At 42.7% G+C, this 22,309-nt stretch overlaps 1 protein-coding gene across 6 annotated transcripts in view; it reads right to left on the reverse strand.

Annotated features, from left to right (window-relative positions):
• The window catches only part of Dock4 (dedicator of cytokinesis 4), a 420,596-nt gene that overhangs the window by 112,190 nt on the left and 286,097 nt on the right, over positions 1 to 22,309 (reverse strand). For all 6 annotated transcript variants that reach the window (XM_076550740.1, XM_076550742.1, XM_042260678.2 and 3 more), the window contains exons 18-23: positions 18,376 to 18,473; positions 18,201 to 18,284; positions 17,927 to 18,027; positions 16,425 to 16,506; positions 14,981 to 15,151; positions 8,888 to 9,080 (exon numbers count right to left, since the gene is read on the reverse strand). In XM_076550740.1, the coding sequence (XP_076406855.1) occupies positions 8,888 to 9,080; positions 14,981 to 15,151; positions 16,425 to 16,506; positions 17,927 to 18,027; positions 18,201 to 18,284; positions 18,376 to 18,473 (729 nt within the window). The remainder of the gene's footprint in view (positions 1 to 8,887; positions 9,081 to 14,980; positions 15,152 to 16,424; positions 16,507 to 17,926; positions 18,028 to 18,200; positions 18,285 to 18,375; positions 18,474 to 22,309) is intronic.

Raw genomic sequence — 22,309 nt, forward strand, 5'->3', positions numbered from 1 at the left:
GCAGAATACTAGAATGAAACCTGTAAAACAATTCAGTGCAGGCCGTTTGTAAGCAGTACACCCCAAGGGGAACTTTACTTATTTACAAAGCAATTATTTGACAAAAAGAACCAGGAAAAGAACCTGGAAACTGAGAACCAGAAAGCACTATGTAGTAATGTTTAATTAGGAGGGAAGGCAAAGTTCATCTGATAGTCTCCAGCAGCAGTGGGATCTGGTTTCTAAAAACTCAATTTGCAGCCAGCTGTTAAAATATCTATGAGCCAGGGGTGGAGCAAGGGAGACGGACGGTTCACCTGTGTTGTGGAAAAGCAGAAACACATGACCGTCCACTCTGAAGAATTGCTTTTCCCCAGAGCCGGTGCAAAGCCAGCCATACAAAAGACAGGATTAGGAGGTCAAGGCCAAACAGTCTGAGTGGCTCAAATTCTAATTCTTACCCCAACAGGCCAGATACTCTCATAAAACCAAAAGTTAAAACCAAGCCCAGGTCCCCTCCAGGGGAAGATAAACTGACTTTATACATTTAAAGCTGGTGCCTCCTATGTAGACTCCACCCTTGAAAGGGACACTGCTGTCACATTCCAAGTCTCAGACAGAACTCACAGAACACAGGTGTCCATGGCTGGAGAAAGATGGCCTTTTGTTTGATTTCATGTGTACCCACTGGAGTGGGTAAACGCGGCTGTTAGGAATTCCCTATGGCATAGACTAGGAAGATGGTGGGCAACCAGGAATCCTTGGTACATTCCTCCTTTAGCTGAATTTTGAAAACAGTGGATCTTAGCTCCCTCTATCAACCAGCTCTAGATAAGGATCCTTGGTGTTAGAATTTGTCCAGAGGAGTGAAGTTTGCCAGTCTCAGGCGGCTAATCACTTTCTACAAACTGGAGCCCACATGGACTGGACATCAGCAAGGCACCAAGGTAGCTTTTTTTTTTTTTTTTTTTGGTTTTTTGAGACAGGGTTTCTTTGTATAGCTTTGCACCTTTCCTGGATTTCGCTCTGTAGACCAGGCTGGCCTCGAACTCACAAAGATCCGCCTGGTTCTGCCTCCCGAATGCTGGGATTAAAGGTGTCTGTAGAGAATCCCTAGAACTGGGAGTGCCTAGAAGTAGATTAAAGCCACCAGGAACTGAGTCATTGATGTACAACCTGGAAAGACATCTTTTAGCTACTGGGGTACAGAGAGCACACATGTGGAGTAGAAAGCACCACAGATTTAGATAATGTCAGGATTTCAAAGGCAAACAATGGCGCAGCGCCAAGGATGCTCTCTGTGTAAAGCTTGTACAATGCACCTAAGTGGCCTAAATTCCACGAGGACGCAACACGGATGCCATTTGCTTTCCAATCTTCCTCCCTACTGGCCCCGAAGTCCTACCCACCTCCACTGTTTTGATGTTATTTTCATGCTCATCCTTAGATCAGAAGTTGCCTTCCCTATAAGACTAAAGAAAAAAAAATACACCTGGCTTCAGTAGCTTTACTATTATATACCAGTTCCTATCCCATGACTCAGTGCTCACTCATGAAACACCTGTTTAGCACCTACACACACTAGACGATATTATGGAAGCAAGAGACAGATTTGCCTCTGAGATACTTAGAAAACCCTGCTCTCTGGAGCTTGCTGTGGAGGTGGGAGAGAATGGGCATTGACCTGGATATTCAATTATATATCTAGAGTTGTGCTTGCTGACCCGAGAAGGAAAACACAATAAACTATGAGCCCAGTAATGGGATAACCAGGGCGAGAAGGAAATTTTTGCAAAGAGGAGAGTTAAACTGTGCCCCGGAGAATACATGAAGATGAAATTCAGGAGTTGGAGAAAGTGGCTCGCAGAGAGAAGATGGGGCAGAGCAGATAGGCAGGGCCAGGTTACTAGCCTAGAAGACCAATTCTGATGTGTACCCCCAAAATGATCAAGTGGGGTATGATCGGGATTGGAATAACATTGTGTGCTGGCCACAGAGTAGACAGGAGGAAGCAGATGTGGAAACCAAAGGGAGAAAGGTCTTAGATGTGGCAGCAAGGCTGGGGAATGGGCTGTGTGGGGAGATGATGGGGCATCCAGGAACCACGTGATGCATGGAGATGAATGGTAAAAGTGAGAAGGGACTTTCATGCATGACTGAGTTTTCCTGCTGGATGTGTTTGCTATCTGCAGGTAAGGCGTAGACCACTCACAGAGAAGAACACTGTAACTCCAATAGTAGACAAGGTGAGTGCAGGAGCCTGGGAGATGGCTACGTGCAGGGGTGGAAAGAAGAGCTGTTTATGGAGGTTTGGAGCTCAGGGTAAGATCTCACCTTGAAACATAAACTTGATATTGTATCAGTATATATGGAATACTGAGAGACTTTGAGTAGGATTGACCTCAAGCCTCCCTCAGATGTCACATGATGTCCTGTAAAGTCCCCTCAGCCTTAATTCTGCCACATCTGACCATAGAATCATTTGTTCAACATCTGCTGTTGTGCTAGATTAAAAGAATACCAAGGGCAGAGACTGTTTAACCTGCTGCAGCATTTCTGATAGTATTTCATAAATAACTGTAGGGGCTGCTGGGGGAGGGGAGGGTCACGTTTGGGGGTGTAAGCTGCTGGTTGGTTGCTCATATGCAGCACTAACAGGATTCAGTGGACTGTTTCAACAAAGAAGAGATGAGCCCTTCGTGGTGGTTTATGTCTTCAATCCCAGCACTGGGGATGCAGAGGCAGGTGGATCTCCTAGTTCAGTGCCAGCCTGGTCTACAGAGTGAGTTCCAGGAAAGGCGCAAAGCTACACAGAGAGACCCTGTCTTAAAAATCAAACAAACTGGAACAAAGAGGGAGGATCGGAACATGGAAGCACTGGGGGTGATTTTGGAGAGTAAGGAGGATTTAGGTTGGATATGATCAAGATACATGGGATATAGAGGAAATTGTCAAATAATAAATAAAATATTAAATAAATACCTACAATACATTAAACTTATAAAGTTAAAAAATACTATAGGGGTTCTTGCCAGTATAAATATTTACTGGATAAAGGACTGAGCTTTGTGATAAGTTCTGTTAGATGTTAAGGCATTGAAAATAGGGCCCGGTACATCTGTCTTCACTGAACACAGCTCACATGGGATGAGAGCAGGAGGCACCTGATCACAGACCAGTGCATCTGCTGTGACCACCCTGAGCTTCAACAGCAGGACGAGGCTACTCTGTCACAGTGTGAACCACAGCAGCGGCTGCCACACTTATCCTGCCCCAGTCTCCACTCCACTGAAAATCTGCAAATGTGAGTGAGTGACATGTAGAGACTTTGCTCCCCGTGATTCACTGGCTACTGCAGGTCAGTACTAAAGACCCCAGAACTGTGGCAAGAAAGCAAAGTGGAGACCGAATCCCGAGCAGCCCAACATGAAGTTACAGCTCACAGATTACCAAGGGCAGCCACAAATTATTGCGGGTGGTGGTGGGGGTGGTGGGGGTGGTGGTGGTGGGGGGGGGGTGGTGGTGGTGGTGGTGGTGGTGGTGGTAAATCTTTGATAACTTTCAGAACAGAGTATGAACAACTTGTGGAAACGATTGAGTAAGATTCTGTGATGTGGAGGGTGTGTGGAAAGGCCTTTGCTGAGTCTTCCCCGGGATAAGACTGGAAAAGGAAGCTGATAGGGGAGGGTTGGGGTGGGGCCAAAGTTTCCAGAGCAAAGGGGACAGAATACCCGTGGTCCTGAGTAATTTTTTTCTTCTTTCTTTTATTTTTATTCTCATTTCTCTCCTGGATAATTGTTTTTATAATGTATTTTTTTTATAAAGATTTATTTATTTATTATGTATACAGCATGTATGACTACAGGCCAGAAGAGGGCACCAGATCTCATTACAGATGGTTGTGAGCCACCATGTGGTTGCTGGGAATTGAACTCAGGACCTCTGGAAGAGCAGTCAGTGCTCTTAACCTCTGAGCCATCTCTCCAGCCCAATGTATTTTTATAGTACATAACCAACAAGAAATCACCATTAAAAAAATAAAACAACCCCTAAGACCTGTATCCTTTTTTGACACATGAATGCAGGTCTAAGAAGCAAGTGTTATTGGGCACTCATTAAGTATAGTAAGATCTTTATTCTTGAAGTTGCCAAATTAACAGAGAAACCTAATCAAATATCCTTCCTAATTTTATGCCATTAATTCCTATATATGTTTTAAAAATACCATTATATTCTATCTTCCTCTCATTTTTTCATTTTCTTTTTTAAAAGGTTTACTTTTTATTTACATGTATGTCTCTGTGCTTGTGTGAGTGTCTGCCATGTGTGTGCTGGTGTACTTAGAGGCCAGAATAGGTCATCGGATCCCCTGTGGCTGTGGTTACTGGCAGCTGAGTAACTGAGCTTGGGTTCTCTAGAGATTAGTAAACACTCTTAACTGTTGGCTGACTGTCCCAGCTCCAGTCCTTTCTTATTTTCTATTACAGCCTTGCACCAGTCCACAAAATTACAGATGGAACTGGGGAGCCATAAAAAGAAATTCCTTCTGATTACTTGCGTACAGAATTCCCACCATAAACTATTTGATTATTCTGTTTCTAGGTGAAAGTAGGCTGGCAGCTTGTCTCTCCAAGCTGAGAACCGACAGCATGGCACCTAGAGTGGAGGACATGGCCGACACGGGGGAGCACAGCACTTGCTTCTCGGTGTCTAAACAAAGTTATTTAAGGAATTAAACAGTGGCAGCTCAGCCCCTCCCCTCCCCCTTTCTGGTCCAGGGACAAAGTCAAGGCCGACTCTCACAGCTCCTGCAGACTCTGATCTGCAGTATAGACCTCGCTACCATTCCCTGAACTCCCCCTCCTGACTCCCAGCCTCCACACTTCCTCCCACGCTCTACTCACCAACTCCTTTCTAGTCCTTGCCAGAACTGCCTGCTCTAAAATGCAAGCCTTCTCTACTCGATTTCTCTGGAGAATATTCCCAGTATATGATTCTAGCAAACTTCAACTTCTAGACCATTCTAGTGCTCTTGGTGGGCTTACCCTGCTAGGGCCAAATTCTCCAAAATTAAATTTTATTTTCTTAACATGTGGGCCAGCTATGGACCTCCTTCTTTCCATGGCTGACACTAGCCCCCTAGAAAGATTGTCCACTTTGTCAGATTCTTCCTACTTCTGTATCATGAACCAAGTCTCTGCTCATAGAAATCAACCTCAGTGATAAATTACAAATAGCATCTGCCTTGGTGGTACTCCATGTTGGGAGATGTGGAGTTGTCATTAAGAGAAAGTCAAGATTCAGTCCATTGTTTTTAGCTGAGTATTATAGCTTAGGACATGCTCATCTCCACTCATGTTACCATCATTTCTGGGTTATAGTTTAATCAAGAAAGAATCACATTGTGATTTCTAGTTCTCAGTACAAGACCCTATTTTTGCATTGCTTTTGTTTTCACTTTTAGCTTTCAGTTATTGAGGAATTAATGTTATCTGTAGTATATTTAATATGATGTGCCTTGCCTCAGCCCTTTTAACCTGCAAAGTAGTGGTTCTCAACTGGTGTGTCAAGTGTTCTTTATCTGCTATGTTGAGTGCTCTACTACTGGGACCTTTTGTGTTGTGTTTTTTTTCCTTACCCTACCATGCCCTTAGTTACAATTTTATATTGTCCCTCTTCTAACCACACCTAATTATTTTACTCCATTTGTGAGCTCAGGCATTCACATTATTCATTTGGTTTTCCTTCTAATATTTTTTTCATTCATGAGGACACCACAGACCTACCTGCTTATCTCTTGAGTTAACAGTGAGAGAGTTTGAAGGCTATGGTCACTTAGAACTCTCTCTAGGTTTCCCTACTATGGAGAGTGTCATGTGATTTAAACAAGGCTGTTTCAATCTTGAAAGACTCCCAGGGACACTTCCTACTTTTCTCTGTGAAGACAGGCTTCTTCTGGGTATGCTGTACCCTATCGTTTACATGTGACAGTCTTTGTTTTCTTCAATGATGAGTCAGTGAGTGTCAAGCCAGGTGTCACTGGGGAAGTGAGAGAAGCCTTTTCAATTATGCTGATTGTGAGTGGTGTCTGCTTCTCCACAGTCCTCCGAGGGGAGTGTTCCCACAGCAAGGGCACACAGGCTTCCTAGCTCTTCTACCTCCTCCATGCCATATGGCACAACTATCCACTTCCTGATCCTGGCGCTGGGCCTCTGCTCGAGGGCCCTGGCACAGACCCTGCAGAACATCTCCAGAGTTACCTTAGCAAACATCTTCACCTACTTATACAGAGACCTGATTATCTTAACTTCTGGATTCTGTTGGCTTCTTTTCCTAAAAAGCTCTCTGATCTTGCCTTTTCTGTTTTGTCCATTGAAGGTCAGGAATCCAAAGGAACTGGGTCTGTGGAATGAATAAAATCTTCTCAAATAATTTCTTTACCATTGGAAACCTATTTTGATGACCTTAGCTGATCTTTTAGTGTAGGACTTTAATGGAGAATCATCTGGTCAGTATATGAGCATATGGCAGAAATCACAATCCTATGAGACAGGAGTCAACCTTCCTTAGTTTGGGGAAAACAGAGCTGATGCCTGAAATGAACGAGGGACTTGGTTGGCCCCTGTCCATTCCACACCTCTGCTCCTAACCCTAGAAGAGTCCCCAGCTGCAGAAACACAACCCTTCAGTTCTAAGAAACAGAGTTTAGAAGCTACCTGAAAGAAATATCTTTCCTCTAAGATCAGTGGTTCTCAACCTTCCTAACACTGCAACCCTTTAATACAGTTCCTCATGTTGTGGTGATCCCCAACCATAAAATTATTTTGTTGCTACTTCATGACTTGTAATTTTGCTACTGTAATGAATGGTAATGTAAATATATATGTTTTCTGATGGGCTTATGCAATCCCTATGAAAGGGTCATTTGACCTCAAAGGGGTCACGATCTACAGGTTGAGAACCATTGCTTTAGGATGATATGATTTTTTTTCTTTTAATCAAGAGAAAATCAAAAGATGGAACTTTCTTTTACATTGATTGAAGCATTATTGATTTCAGCAAAAGGAAAAATAGAAGACATTAAAAACAAGTCTTCTTCAACAGGAGAATAAAATGAATGATGATATATTAAGCTAGTAAATTATTATTATATAAAAGTAAAATGTATGGATTCAGGTTATATCTCAGCATGGAATAACATAAAAATTTCAAAAATTAATTGAAAGAGTGGCAAGCACCATGCTATGTAAAGATGAAAGGAAATGAAATTGTGGGGGAATCACACAGTCCTTATAGTAAAGGGCCAGAAAATAGTACCCAGAATCTGATATTCTGGTGGTTTCTATAAAGCAAATATAATATGAAAGCGATGAATTTTTTCCTTTCTTCTCTCTCTCTCTCTCTCTCTCTCTCTCTCTCTCTCTCTCTCTCTCTCTCTCTCTCTCTCTCTCTCAAGATAGGGCTTCTCTGTGCAGCCTTGGCTGTCTTGTAACTTGCTCTGTAGAGCAGGCTGACTTTGAACTTAGAGATTCTCCTGCCTCTGCCTCCTGAGTCTTGGGATTAAAGGTGTGCATCACTGTACCCAGCTAAGAAAATATAAAAGTGATGAACTTCTTAATAAAAGACCTAAAGTAAATTCTTGATGTTAAGATTTGTTTATGATTTTACTTATATGCTTTATTTTTATCTGTATGCTTAAGATGTTTTATGATAAAATGATGTATTTTTCAGTATCTTTGATATTGTATACTTGCATAACATTAAAATAGAAAAATAGATTCCAGATAGAATCTATTTTAAAAACTTTTTACTTGGTGAATCTGATGGAAACTTCTTCAAGTTAATTTTAAAATAAGATGAACACTTCATTATTTCTTCAGGAAAAAACAAACAAACAAGAAGCAACATAATTTAGTGATACCTGGTATAGCAAAATCCATCTGGTAATGATCGCTTAGTGTTGGCATAACATAAAAAACCAAGAATACAAAGAACTTCTGTGCACTTCCAGAACACAAACTACAGTGGTGTGGATGAGAATAGCCCTTGAGGCTCATCAATTTGAATGTTTGGTTCCCAGTTGGACTGTTTGGGAAGGATTAGGAGATGCGCCCCTGTTGGAGGAGGTGTGTCACTGGGGGTGTACTCTGAGGAGTCAAAAGCCCAAACCAGGCCCAGTCTCACTCACCCACTGAGCATAAGAGTATGCTCTCACCTCCAGTCATGACTGCCCGCCTCCCACCATGCTTCCCACCGTGATGATCACGGACTCCAAAACTCTAAGAAACTGTAAGCAAGACCCCCAAGTAAATGTCCTTTTGTAAATGAGTTGTCTACATTGTGGTATCTCTTCACAGCAACAGAACAGTGACTAAGTCACAAAGTGATGGGGAACACCGCAAAAACTAGACAAACAGGATCATATCAGGTACCCTATAGGAATCTCAGAAGGAAAAGGTTACTTTTCCTCTTGATTATATAACTGGAAATCTACCAGGTGGACAGGGGAGCCACGCCCACACTACCACTGTTATACACTACCACTACACTATTATTACAATCAATAACTTACTCAGTGCCCTCCCCATTCCCTTCTCTTTCTTTTGTCATTGGGTCTCCCTACGTGTACTTTGCTTAGGCTATTCCTCAACTTCCGGATCCGCCCGCTTCAGCCTCCTAAGTAGCTAGCACTACAGTTGTGAGCTACTATGCTTGGCCTATTCGGTCTAGAGATGACATTTTGTTAGCCACACTTTTATATCTAATTGATACCTACATTTCTCATCCAAATTATCATGCTTTTGGGAAAGTACTTTTCATTTTTAATTGCTTCTTTGACCATTGGCTACAAGATATGAAGAAAGGCTTTCTAGACACAGTGTTTTACTCTAGAGAATCACCACCATACCTGGGTTGGTGTAGAGCTGGCTCTCCACGGTTTTGCCAATGCACTGAAGCTTAATTGCCTGTAGGGAATCATCCACATGCATGATGGTTGGCAGGCTGCCCAGAGTGTCCTGTACCAAGTTGGCCACTTCCCGGACATCAAAGAGCTTCAACAGTTCTGAGTACACAGCTGGGAAGGAGCTCAGGAACACAGCCTTAAAACAAATAGGGAGTTTAAATGAATTATAGATGCAAAACAAAACAAACGTAACATGTCACCAAGTTTAACAATTGTCATAATATTCTTTTTTTTTATTAAGAAATTTTTTATTCATTTTACATACATGCATTCAGTAGGGGCAGGTCCAACCCCTCCCCCTGCATCAAGGCTATGCAAGGTGTCCCACCAGAGGTAGTGGGCTCCAAAAGGCCTGCTCATGCACCAGGGATGGATTCTGATCCTACTGCCAGGGGGCCCCTTAAGCAGATCAAGTTATACAACTGTCTCGCGATGCAGAGGGCCTAGCCTAGTCCCATGCAGGCTCCACAGCTGTTGATCTAAATTTTATGAGTTCCCTAGTTTGGTTTGGTTGTCTCTGTAGGTTTCCCCAACATGATCTTGACCCCCCTTGCTCACAGAATCCCTCTTCCCTCTCTTCGACTGGACTCCTGGAGCTCCGCCTGGTGTTTGGCTATGGATCTCTGCATCTGCTTCCACAAGTTACTGGATGAAGGCTCTATGATGACAGGGTCTTCATCGATCTGATTACCAGGGTAGGCCAGTTCAGGTACCCTCTCCACTATTGCTAGTAGCCTAAGCTGGGGTCATTCTTGCGGACTCCTGGGACTTCCCTAGCACCCGGTTTTGCCCTATCCCCATGAAGTCTCACTCTATTATGGCATCTTAAGGAGAAAGAAAATGAGCATCAGCTCTGTCACTTAAAGCTAACAGGCAAAAATTTAAACCAAAACAAAAGAGTGTGACAGAGTAGGAAAGGTTTTAGGAAGAACACAATAAAGACTGGAGGCCTTTTGGAAAATCACCGACATTAGCAAGATAACTGGTCTACCCCACAGAACCAATAAAATACAGCATGGTTGAGCATGCACAGCTGAGTCCGGAGCTCTGGTCCCTGAGATTACATTTCTTTTTGGAGAAATTTTCAGAACTGCTCATTTAAATCTCATTTCCCTTTAAGAAGCCAGATACACCAACTCCCTGAGGCATTTGGTTTGTGATTTGGGAGGAAATCCTGGACAGAACAAGAGAATTTGGCTATATGCAGCAGCCTTGCTTCTAATCAGCACTGTGACTTTGGGAAGTCATTTGGTCCTGGAAGTTTTTCACGGCTGTAATAAACAAACACTAGAAGAGTTCCTCACATTGCTCCAAGTATTTAAAGACCACAAACAATTTTTAATGAAAACAAATCCATTTATCATTTTTTAGAGGAAAAAAAAATCAATGTGATCATCAAATGCCAAGAGGCATAACCTAAAGAAAAAACAAACAAACAAAAAAACAAACAAAAAACAAAACCCAAACCAACTGGGTTAAGGTCAGACATCACAGGGAAGCCAGTGCAAAGCCCGGAGACAGGAGGCAATGGAGCCATCAAGCAACCGTACGTCTGCCCAAGGAGGGAGGCCACGCATCCTAATATGCCAGGATGCCTGTCACTGTGTGCTGGAGTGAACACGTTCTCATGATACAAACACGGAACCAAATTCAAGCCTCTTAAGTTTAGTGTTCAGTCAGTGCAGTACAAAGTATCCAGAAGAGCCCAAACTCTGTTCTTAATGCTAAAGCTATCAACAAGATATAAAAGTTATACAAGATATAAAAGTCAGGATTCTTTACTCTTAAAGACTATAGATTTAACATATAGAACTGAATGCATTTACAGAAACCATATAGCGTATATCGCTATCTGGCAATTAATAAAAATATATTTTTTGAAAATAATTTTAACTTTTTTTTCCAGAGCTGAGAACTGAACCCAGGGCCTTGCGCTTACTAGGCAAGCACTCTACCACTGAGCTAAATCCCCAACCCCAATTTTAACTTTCTAATAAATTTTTTTAAAAGCAAGGCATCGTGCGGGCTGGACTATTCTCAAACTTATTATGTAGTCAAAAATGACCTTGAATTCCTCTGATCCCCCTGCTTCCACGTCTAAGTGCTGGGATGGCAGGTGTTTGCCACTACACCCATTCTTACTGGTCCTGGGGCAGAACCCAGCTTGGCTTGTGCAAGCCTGACAAGCAGCCTTCCCAACTGGGCGTCAGCCACTCCCCTCTTATTCTCAAGTGTATTTTATTGTGATTTATTTCTCTTTCTAAATAAAAATGTCATGCCTACTTCTCAAAAACTATTCATTGGCTTGAATATTCTTAAAATGAATAACTTGGTATTCTCTGCTAAAGACCATACAATCTTCAGTTTATACTCTGCAAAGAACTGAGTCACAAAAATGGAGTAAAATCCATAAAAACAAAATAAAAAAATCAATGAGTCTATCTTTCTAATTATGAAAGTCAAATTGTCTTCCTCAGTTATCACTTAACATATTCCTGAATTCTTTATTATACTTCTTTATTTCAAAAAAGGGTCTGAATGTGCCTGAAATGTAAGGAACCTTTATAATATGACCACTAAAAAGCATAAATCAAAAGGACTTTATGATAAGGGCAGGAAGCCAGCTGCAATGGGACAAGCTAAAAGCTATTATTGAAAATAAAAATAAAAGTACAATTTGGTTTTGACCTTCCTATGCCCTGAGACAAATAGAGAAAAATAATTACAAGGAATTTGCAGTAAGGTCTCAGGCCTTTACTCCTTCTGTCCTTCATCTTCTTTTCCAGGAGATTCTGGGGCAGGAGTCAGTGCACAGAATGGGAAATAGAGATCCAGGGCAACACCAGATGACTTGGTTCTAGGTACTGACTGTCCAAGGGAGGGCTATCCAGGAAAGTCAAGTTGGGCTTTGGCTAGGAGGAATAAATGAATCTTCCTACCAGGCCTAAGATGAGCAGACCCAATGGGTAGCAATCCCTTGGCCCACTGATGAGCAGACCCATTGGGTAGCAATCCCTTGGCCCACTGATGAGCAGACCTATTGGGTAGCAATCCCTTGGCCCACTGATGAGTGCTGAGAAGGTGCCTTTGCCTCCAGCAAATCAGTGTGTGCCTTGTGTTGTAACTCACATGGGAAAGACTCCCACAAAGTCAAGCCCGTAAAGTAAGTTTCTCCTTTTAACACAGTCTAGAAACTTGGGGCAGTGGGATCCTTGGCCCTGGATGAGGTAGATTCAATTCTAAGATGACTGACCATGCCCTTTGTTCCTGGTAGCTTTGCAATTACATTATGTTACATTGCAAAAAGGATTCTACAGAAAAAAATGAAGGATGCTACTCATCTGACTCTTAAATATACAGCTAATACAGGTGGGCCTGACCTAATCACAAACCTTTAGGGGTTTTTTGTTGTTGTCTTTTTTTTTTTTTTTGGCATTTATTGTTGTTGTTGTTTTATTTAGTTGCAGGAGTCCTAGAGAGATTCTGAGCATAGAAACAGCACAGCATATGACTGCTGGATTTGAAGCAACCATATGTGAAAAACGTTCAGAGTGGCCTCCAGAAGACAGAGCACCTCCCTTCCCTCCAGCCTTCACTGGCGGCTTTCAAATTTCTGCCAATAGCATGAAAGTTTCTATTCTTTTCCAAAGGCTTCAGGAAGCAATCAAGTCCTGATTTTGAATTTGGGCAACTCTTAAAAAAAAAAAAAAAAAAAAATCAACCAAGCCTGTGTAGACTCCTGACCAAGAAAACTGGAACCCAATAAATAAATTCTGTTTAAAGTCATCAAGCTAAGGTATGTCAGTGTCAACAGAAAATTAACATGCCACATCACCCAAATTACTGCCCTCCTACTTTTTTGAAGAGCAGTGTAGGGTCAACAGTGAACTTGGTATAGGAAGAAACGTGTTATTAACCTTACTACCAAAATATTGGGGGAACCAGTGCTACTTCTGTTTATTAAAGGAAACTAATCTCTCATAATCTTACATTAACTCTGACTTTGCATCAAACTAAAAATAAAACCATCACAGCAACATATATAAATAAACAGCATACAAAGTAGAGAATGATGTGAGTAGGATCACTAGCACATTCAGAAACTTGATATACTTAAAGAATAACAGTCAAAGTAGTCTTTAAAGCTTGACTGTGGAACAGAACTCTGAAAACCAAGAGCAATGAATCTCAGAATGTTGTAGAAACAGCAAGGCTGCTGCCCCCTGCAGAACCATAGCAATTAAAGGTACCTGGTCTCTGCGATTAAAAATGGCTAAGAGATGTTTCAGGGCGAGACCCTGATCACAAAGACTTTTGTAGCAGTAGTCAATTCTGAGAACTCTAAGGAATACGTGGTGAGCCTACTGGGTTATTCTTCTTAAGTTATTAACTGCTGCAAGTCAGGTCTGGCAAGCTAGATCTTTGCTTGTGAGGTCTCTGGCAAGTTCTCTGATACTGATTGTACTGTTAACTCTAGAGTACAGAATGACATTTAAAAGAGCCTGTGTTACATGCTGGCCCAGATGGAAGATAAGTCCATATCTGTAAAGAAGACTAGATGCCTGAACAGTCAGGAAAAGCACAGTGCTGTAATCAGAGGACGATGACTTCTGGTCCTGGGACACTGTATGGGAGGCCTTCCACACGCCACATGACTCCAAACTACATCAACACTGGAAGACCCAGTTTGGTCTCATCTTCCATTTTAAGCTCTAGCTCTCAAAGCTTTTAAGTTTCCAGGGGATGGTGGGAGGCTGCTTCTCCATTTGACAGGTTTTAAGCAAGCCATCAGAATTAAAAATATACAAGAAGAATTGAGAAATTATAGCAAGACACACTAAGAATTGTCTCTTGGAATGCATTAAAGGTGATGCTATTCCAAATGTAGATGGATCCTAAACGTAAAACACAAAAATAAAGGTCTAAAAACAAATAGAAAAAGAAAATCAGAGCCAGGCATGCTAGTGCCTGCGATCCCGGCCCTTGAGAGGTGGAGGCCAGACTAGGTCACATGACACTCTGTCTCAAAAGAAAACAGCCAACAACATATTGGTGCAGATGTGCATCCCAAGCACACACATGTTAGGCTACTGCCAGTCATCAGATTTGGCAGCATGGACTTGGCATTGGCCTTAGACCATTAGTCCCAGGAAGATTACAGTAAGTAAGATAAAAGAAAGCAACATGGAATTCAGCAAAGTCCAAAGAATGATTCTCAAGTTGATAGATAAAAAAGAAGTGTGAGGCTGAAGGAAAAGAACCAGGACAGATTGGCTCTAGTGAAATTCAGTCCCCCAGTGGAGGGTGTGTGTTCTGGTAAAGGGAAGCACTGTGGTGATATTGTGTTACCAAATATGTTGTGCATCCTAATAAACTTATCTGGGGTCAGAGAACAGAACAGCCGCTAGATATAGAAGCCAGAAAATGGTGGCACACATGCCTTTAATCCTAGCATTCTGAAGGCAGAGATCCATATGGATCTATGTGAGTTCAAAGCCACACTGGAAACAGCCAGGCATGGTGACACATGCCTTTAATCCCAGGAAGTGATAGCAGGAAGCAGAAAGGTCTATAAGGCGTGAGGACCAGGAACTAGAGCCTGGTTAAGCTTTTAGGCTTTTGAACAGCAGTTCAGCTGAGATTCATTCTGGATGAGGACTCAGAGGCTTCCAGTTTGAGAAAATAGGATCAGGTGAGAAGTTGGCGAGGTGAGGTTAGATGTGACCTGTTCTGTCTCTCTGATCTTTCAGTGTTCACCCCAATACCTGGCTGCGGGTTTGTTTTTATTAATAAGTCCTTTTAAGACTCATGTTACAAAGCATGGCTGATGCAAGTTGCCTCTACCCTAGTGTGGGCTCTGGGGAAGGAGCTGCTTCTGTTTGGCTGGAGCTTAGAGTCCCAGGATCTTCGATGTCTAACCTGGTGATGGTCAAGCTACAGGGGAAGGCAGCCAGGCTGCACACGGAGCTGGTGTGTGAAACAAACCAGACTGCAGCCGTAGTTTTCCTCTAGCCTGCAGACACGGAAAACAATTACCTGTGACTGGGATAACGCCCCAGCTCCTTTGCTCTCTTGGGAAAGGAAGAAGCGGACGGACATTAGGAGCTCCTGGATGCAGCAACGGAATTCCTCCTCATTTTGCCCACCCGTGGCGAGGGAAAACAGCCTTCGGGACTGAACTATATACTTAAAAATGTATTCTTGTGCCTTGGGAAAAAAATGTTAGAAAGTTAGCTTCAAAGGACTCTGAGAGTATTTATGTAACAATGACATAGCATAAAAAAAAATCATAGAACAGTGTTAGACTTTTAAATAATTCATCCAAAAACTGGAGGCGCAGTGAGATTTTTGAATGATATGCACTTAGAGGGGGAAAGCCATTCTTCTTTGATGCCAAAGAAGCAAAACATGTTAAAAATTCTTTATAATTCTGAAGTTAGAAACACTGAATATTTTTGATCTTCAAATAACTATTTTTTTAATTTAGCTGATGAAGAGATGACTACTTTCAAAAGTGATTTGCCACTTAGCATTTTATTTTCAAGCAGACCAAGAGAATAAATTGGTAATGGAAGAAAAGGCCTGTTTTTCATATATGTATAAAACTTTATGTATGCATTATCTATTTCTCTACTGACACCGCATAGAGTAGTCTCACTATGAATCAGGGGACCGCTAGGGCTAGGAGCCCCCTTTAAGAATTTATATTTTTTTCCTGTGGCAGTATTGGGGATGAACCCAGGGCCTCATGCTTGCTAGGCAAGCACATACTACTGAACTAAATTCCCTTGCCCAAATCTGTATTCTTTACTTAAGAGAGTTAGTTACACATGAGGGTTGAGAGTTCGAGTCCCTCCTGGGCTACTTAATGAGACCCTATCTCAAACAGAGAGAGGGAGAGGGAAGGAAGGGGTAGGAAGGAGAGGAAAGGAATTTGGGAGCTGGGAAATTTGTGTTCTTCAACATGCCGGAAGGTCATGTTAACATGACTATTGGCTCAGTACACTGGGTCCAGAGATGTGGGACTTGCTAAATTATGAGACCCAGCAAAGCCTCGGGTGTCTTCATTTTGATCCCTGTTAGGTGACCCTATTGTCTCTTAAAACTTGAGATAAAGGGTTCTCAGAGCTCTGTCAGGTGTATGAAGCAGGCAGAAACTTTCAAACTTAATTAACTGCTCATCTGCAGTCTTTTCTCATGCCCCCACTTCTCCTGTCCATCCTGGATGTCATCTCCAGTGACAGGAACCCAGAGGAACAAGGATTCAATCCCCAGCACGTTCCAGTGGACAGGCCTAGCAAAGTCCCTTTCAAATTTCATCAGCTCTGGAGCAGCCATGAACTGATTAAGATCCTTGAATTGGAATGTCAGTAATATATCATCACCAATTACTGTCTGTGCAGAAGAAAGCAATTAGTCTGCAATCACCATGCACCAACTTTGTAGACTCTGCTATCGGCTTTCAACAGCGTGTTATTACCTTCAGCACCTCCTGGATATGTTCTTGCCGCTCCGCTTCTGTTATCCTGTCCACGTACCACTTGAGCACTTTGATGAGATCTCTAAAGCACAAGGAGAAATGTGCAGATTGCAGAACAGCTAATCCTCAGTTAAATGACAATAAACGTGACATGCGCGTGAATCAGGAAGACACTTCCTTCTCCGCAAGGTCTCACTCTCCTGCAGGGCTGTTCTGAGATAACTTTATTGAAACTGCAGGTCAGCATCACTAACTGCTTTGAAACCTAAGATGGAAACACACTCTGTGCACCCAGATTGCCCTCAGTTTGGAGGTGTCCTGTTGCCCCCAGAATCAGAGCTGTCATGAGCTATCTCGGACAACTGCTCACTGGGATTCCTTCCTTCCCAACCCCTTGACCACTGCAAGGGTGATTACTTAGCTGCAGGTGAGAGGGCATGAAGCCAAACTGGCCCACTACAAGCCACACCCCTGCATTTATCAGGCCAACTTTCTCACCATGAGAAGAACACAGCTCACTGTGAAAGCATGCCCTTGAAGGAGCCATTTCCGGAAGAGAAAGTTGTTTTCTTGTTACTGGTTTATTTTACCTTATTTTAAGGAACAAAACTAAAAATAAACAACAACTCACAACTTTTAAGATTACAGTCTCACTGAAATGCTGGCTAGTTCCTAATTTCTAGGAAACAGTTCATTAGTAGCTTTTTCTTTTCCTTCTTCTTCTTCTTTTTTTTTAAAATGGTGGAAAGACAAAAAAACAAACAAACAAACACAAAACCTATGCATGGAAAGTTATCTGGCTGGACTTCATTAAGATAATCCCAATTCCACTGGTCAGGGAGCAAGTCTTCACATAAGAATACAATGTATAAAGCCTGGTGTGCAGCTGCCCTGGGGTGATTATTAACAAGGTTTTCTGAAGGCAGGCAGAGCTGAAGGAGGACATTACTCATCGCCCTTTGCTTTACTTATATAACCCAAGCTGGCGAAAAAGAGGCAGCTGCTACCTAACGGTAGAGACTTCAATGACTAAATGGCTTGAGGCCAAGGACCAGGTCTGTCCATTAGAGCACCAAAGGCACCCTGTAAACATTAATAGCTGAATAAATGACCTGGAACAGGGATGAAGGCAAAGGTGGTTTTCCATTCATAATTGTCTAAGCCATACATAAGGTGGTGCAATATAAAAATAGAACTCCTCCAGGCAAAACTGAGAAGCACCTCGACATCTTAGACCAAAGCCCACCAGGTGAAATGAAGATGAGAAGGAAGGCAGTAGCAAGTTAAGGGACAAACTTCAGGGAGTTCTTCTTTTTTCCCTTTCAGTCAAAATATGTTCTAGCCATTGGGCAGGGGTGCGTAAGGAAGGAGGCCAGGGTTTGGTAGCTGAGCTTCCTGCCTGCCTCTATTCCCTTAGAGTTATGTCTTCCTATGCAGCTGCCAAGGCTTCAGCACAAGTGTAAAAGGCAGTTTCGAAGCCAATAACAAGCTGAAGGGCCTACCTGTACGCAAGGGCCCCAGCAAAGTGACTCTCGATGTAAGTGTCCATGACAGGCTTAAAATGATGGAACTTGCTATCTTGCAGCAAATTTATTATGTGGACCTGAGAAGAAAATTGAGTTTTATTAAACCAAATGCCATTTCTTTGTCTGTTAAAAATAAACAAGCCAATCAACTCTTCCATTATCAAGTGGTCATTTCTGAAACAGCTTTCCTAATGTCAAGATTGGAAGGCACACATTCTTTTGTAATACTATTAAGAAAATGTAAACTTACCAAAGAATCAAACACCTTAGAGCCATATTTTTGGGAATTTTCATCTAATATTCCAAACAGTGTGTCCAGCGTGTCTTGTAGAAACTGTGGGTAAGAAGTGGAAGGCGGCACATGAGTAGACCACACCCCTCCTCCCAGTGGCCCGAGTTTCCCAGAGTAAGGAAGCAGAGCCTACCTTTACTATCTCGGAGCCATCGATTTCTTTTAACTTGGAGAGACAGCTTGTGATCTTGTCTGGGTGGGTTCTCCATTTCAAAAGATCAAGCATATCACCTTTTCAAACAGAAAAAGAAGATTAATTGCTTTTATAGAGAACAGCCCCTCCCTCTCATGAACGCGCTCGCTCTACTGGTAAAAGTAACTTCTTAAATGCACTGCCTCCCCCTCCCCCACACTGGGACTAGCCTCTGTGCTCTAGGAGGACTTTTACTTAAGAGTATGTCAATTATCTCTCCTACCCCCCCCCCCAAGGGCTCCTGCTCACTGTCAATTCCCCCTGTAGATGGTGTTGTCCAGCAAGGCTCCTCATCCCTTCCACACGCTCCTGCCTCACAGAAGCACTTATCTTTCCCCTGAAGTTTTCTATGCCCCAACTTGACTGTAAACTCCAAGAAAATAGAGCTGAGAGTGGCCCAGTCATATCCTCAGTACTTAGAGCAGTGTAAGCAGCCACCAGATATGCACTGTGACATTTTTCTGCCACCTCCTAGTAAGAGTTTTCCTGGAGGTGGGAACTAGCCTGATTCATGTTTAGATACCTAAAAACGAACACTCTTCCTAGCAACCGATGCTAACCAACAATGAAGGTCTTCTTGATTGCTAAGTAACTCAAACCTCAGGACTACACATTGTCAGTGAACTGTGACAATAAGCCCAATGTGCTAGCAGACCATCCAGGGAATCTTGGGACTTTAGAGTGCCCGTTTCTGGCTTTCCAGGCCATCTTCTACCACAGCTTAGGAACAGGCAGACAGCTAGCCCTACCTCTTCCAGTTTCCTTCTGAAACTGACAGGCAGATTCATGTTTCAATTGGCCTTTCAAGGCTAGAAGGGACAAACTTTGACCCCATCTCTCTTGGACAGAATTTAAACTATCTCAGGGAGTGACATCATGGCCTAAGTTTCCTTGGTTTCCAAAGGATCAGGAGGTGATGGCATCTGGGGGTCAAGAAGGACAGTAAGAACTTCCAAGCTAGGGAAGGCATGGGGCAGAGGAACCTGTCAGGGTTAGTCTCTGTGCTCAGAAGCCAAGAGATGGGCCCGAGAGGATTTTCCAATATTCAATATTCAATATATTCAATAGAATAGCACACTATTCATTTCAAAGCTCTGCTTTAAGATGAACCCACACGGGGCTTGCTAAAAGACAGAAAGACCAACAAAGGAAACAAGGACAACAACCAACGATTGCAAACTCTGTGAAACCAAGGAAGTAGTTAAGGTGAGAAGGGCTATCTGCAGAAAACAAGAAGAGAATCTACCAAAGCCATAGTCGAGAGGAAAACTGAAAAGAAGGACTTAAGAGTGAAAATTCCATTGCAAATCAAGAATTCCTAATATGAAAAGCAAAACTCTGAAACACTCTAAACTCCAGAACCACATGATCACTGTCCTCACAGAACCACATGATCACTGTCCTCACAGAACCACATGATCACTGTCCTCACAGAACCATGTGATCACTGTCCTCACAGAACCACATGATCACTGTCCTCACAGAACCACATGATCACTGTCCTCACAGAACCACATGATCGCTGTCCTCACAGAACCACATGATCACTGTCCTCACAGAACCACATGATCACTGTCCTCACAGAATCACATGATCGCTGTCCTCACAGAACCACATGATCGCTGTCCTCCCAATGGGGCAGCCAAGATGCTGGCACGGAGAATGTTGTATAAAACTCTTTCAGGCTATGTACATAGGGTGCACATGAGACAGAAGTGAATCCTGTGTTTAGACTTGGGTCTCATCCTCCAAATATTTCATGGATATGCAAATATCACCCAATCCAAAACTTCCTGCTCACTACACACTGAACCTTGTACCAAATAGGGCTGTTTATCTACAATAAACAGAGAGCAAGAGGATTTGAAATGAAAACATGGAGAAAAGTTTAAGGAACTGTTTTCAAAATACAAATTTATAATGAGTCCATTAAAGAATCCCTCAAATTGTTTAACATTCGCAGTAACTCAGACACTCTGCAACATAGGTGAACGCTTTTGAAAACTGACTGGTTATATTTTAGACTGAACACCACAAAGGCCCCACAGGGCTCTGTTACTCTCCTGGGTGGCTTGCTTTTTCTTTCTCTCCTTCCTCTGGCATCGAATTTGCGGATGTCATCCTTCCGTGGCATCTTCTCTTCTGAAGTCTCCCAATGCATTTTTTCCCTGCTGTCTCCCCTCGATTTCCATTCTACCCCCATCCCAGTTCTTATCCCTTGTCCTGGCTCTTCCTTCCATTTGTTTAAAGTAGGGGCAACTGAAGGCAGCTGAGCCCCAAGCCATGTGGAGAAGAAAGAGCGATTTCGAGGTCGTTGTGGGGAACTGGGTATAAGACCTCATGAACAGAGCCAGAAAACTGACTGCACGATTCCAGACATTGCCATCTTTCCTGGAAGCAGGCTGATGAACTATAGATCAAACGAGGTCTGTCTGTCTGTGTGATCATGCTCATGGAAATGGAGGTACCCTAAACATAACTGTGTCATCTCCTCAGCTGTCAGAAGACTGAAACAATGGCCCCAACGACACTGGCATTTCCCTTGAAGTCTTATCCTGGGAGAAAGAAAAGCCTGGAAGTCTGGTGCCACCCAGAGGAGAAACTTGCCTCCAAGGAAGAGATTCCTCACAGTTCAGACAACTTGTTACACCATCTTGCAAGAGAAAGTAAAGTAGAAACGATGATGACGGAAAGGACCAGGCCTTGCCTGGGATTACTCAAGTATATCCTGTGCTCTCTCCGATGATGACGGAAAGGACCACGCCTTGCCTGGGATTACTCAAGTATATCCCGTGCTCTCTCCGATGATGACAGAAAGGACCAGGCCTTGCCTGGGATTACTCAAGTATATCCCGTGCTCTCTCCTTAAACCCAATCCTCACATCAGCTCCCTAAAGGCAGACTTGGGAGCTCACTAGAGCTTTAATTTGTTCCTATCCCCAATGTGGCTGCAGTGAATAAATCTCCTTTCCACTATTAATTTTTCTGTATACTGGGTTACGGGGAACAGGTGGTCAAGCCTACTTTGTTAGGACTATCAGGGTCCAGGCTCTGACCTTAACAGCTGTAATCAATTATGTACATTCAGAGTTAAGGCAAAACTGTCATCTCCTAGGTCTGCCTCAGTCATCTGAAAATATGCTAGATGGAAATCAGGAGAAATGCTCTACCATTGAAATAATCAATTTTCTACATTCTATTCAAGGAGTGCATATTAAGTATACTCTTTGCATCTGGCCTACTAAGTATAAATGAAGATGTAATTACTCCTCACTAATTTGTGTGTGTGTGTGTGTGTGTGTGTATCTGTGTCTGTGTGTCTGTGTCTGTGTATTTGAGACATGGTCTCATGTAGCCTAGGCTGGCCTAGAACTCATTATGTAGGCAAGGAAGACCTTGAACTCTTGATCCTCCTGCTTTTTTGTTTTTTTGCCTCCCAAGTGCTGGCATTGCAGGAGTGTACCACCACCCCTAGCCTCCTATTCCTGTCAAGAAGTCTGAAGAATCTACTTGATCTGTCCATAGGAAACATTTGCAGAGTGGTCTGGATTTGGAGCACTAGCTGTGAACAATGCTGGATTCCACACAGCAAGAAGAGGCAGACCTACCAGGAGTCCTGAGTGCGGTTCTGCTCTGAGACTACTCCTTGAGACCACATCATTTGCTAAGTGTCCAATTATAATGTAATTTGTGTTTTTTCCAAGTCCAGTAAAATGAATGCACACCAATTTAATTCCACTTTGGAACTGGAATTAATTCCAATTTGCTTCTACATAGAGATGTATACGTAGGATACAAATCTCAGAAAGATAGGTTGACCCCCTACCCCTAACTATCTTTTGAAATACACTATTTATTTCTTGGCACATTCTGA

The sequence above is a fragment of the Peromyscus maniculatus genome, chromosome 14, assembly GCF_049852395.1.
Source record: "Peromyscus maniculatus bairdii isolate BWxNUB_F1_BW_parent chromosome 14, HU_Pman_BW_mat_3.1, whole genome shotgun sequence".
Lineage (NCBI taxonomy): Eukaryota > Metazoa > Chordata > Mammalia > Rodentia > Cricetidae > Peromyscus > Peromyscus maniculatus.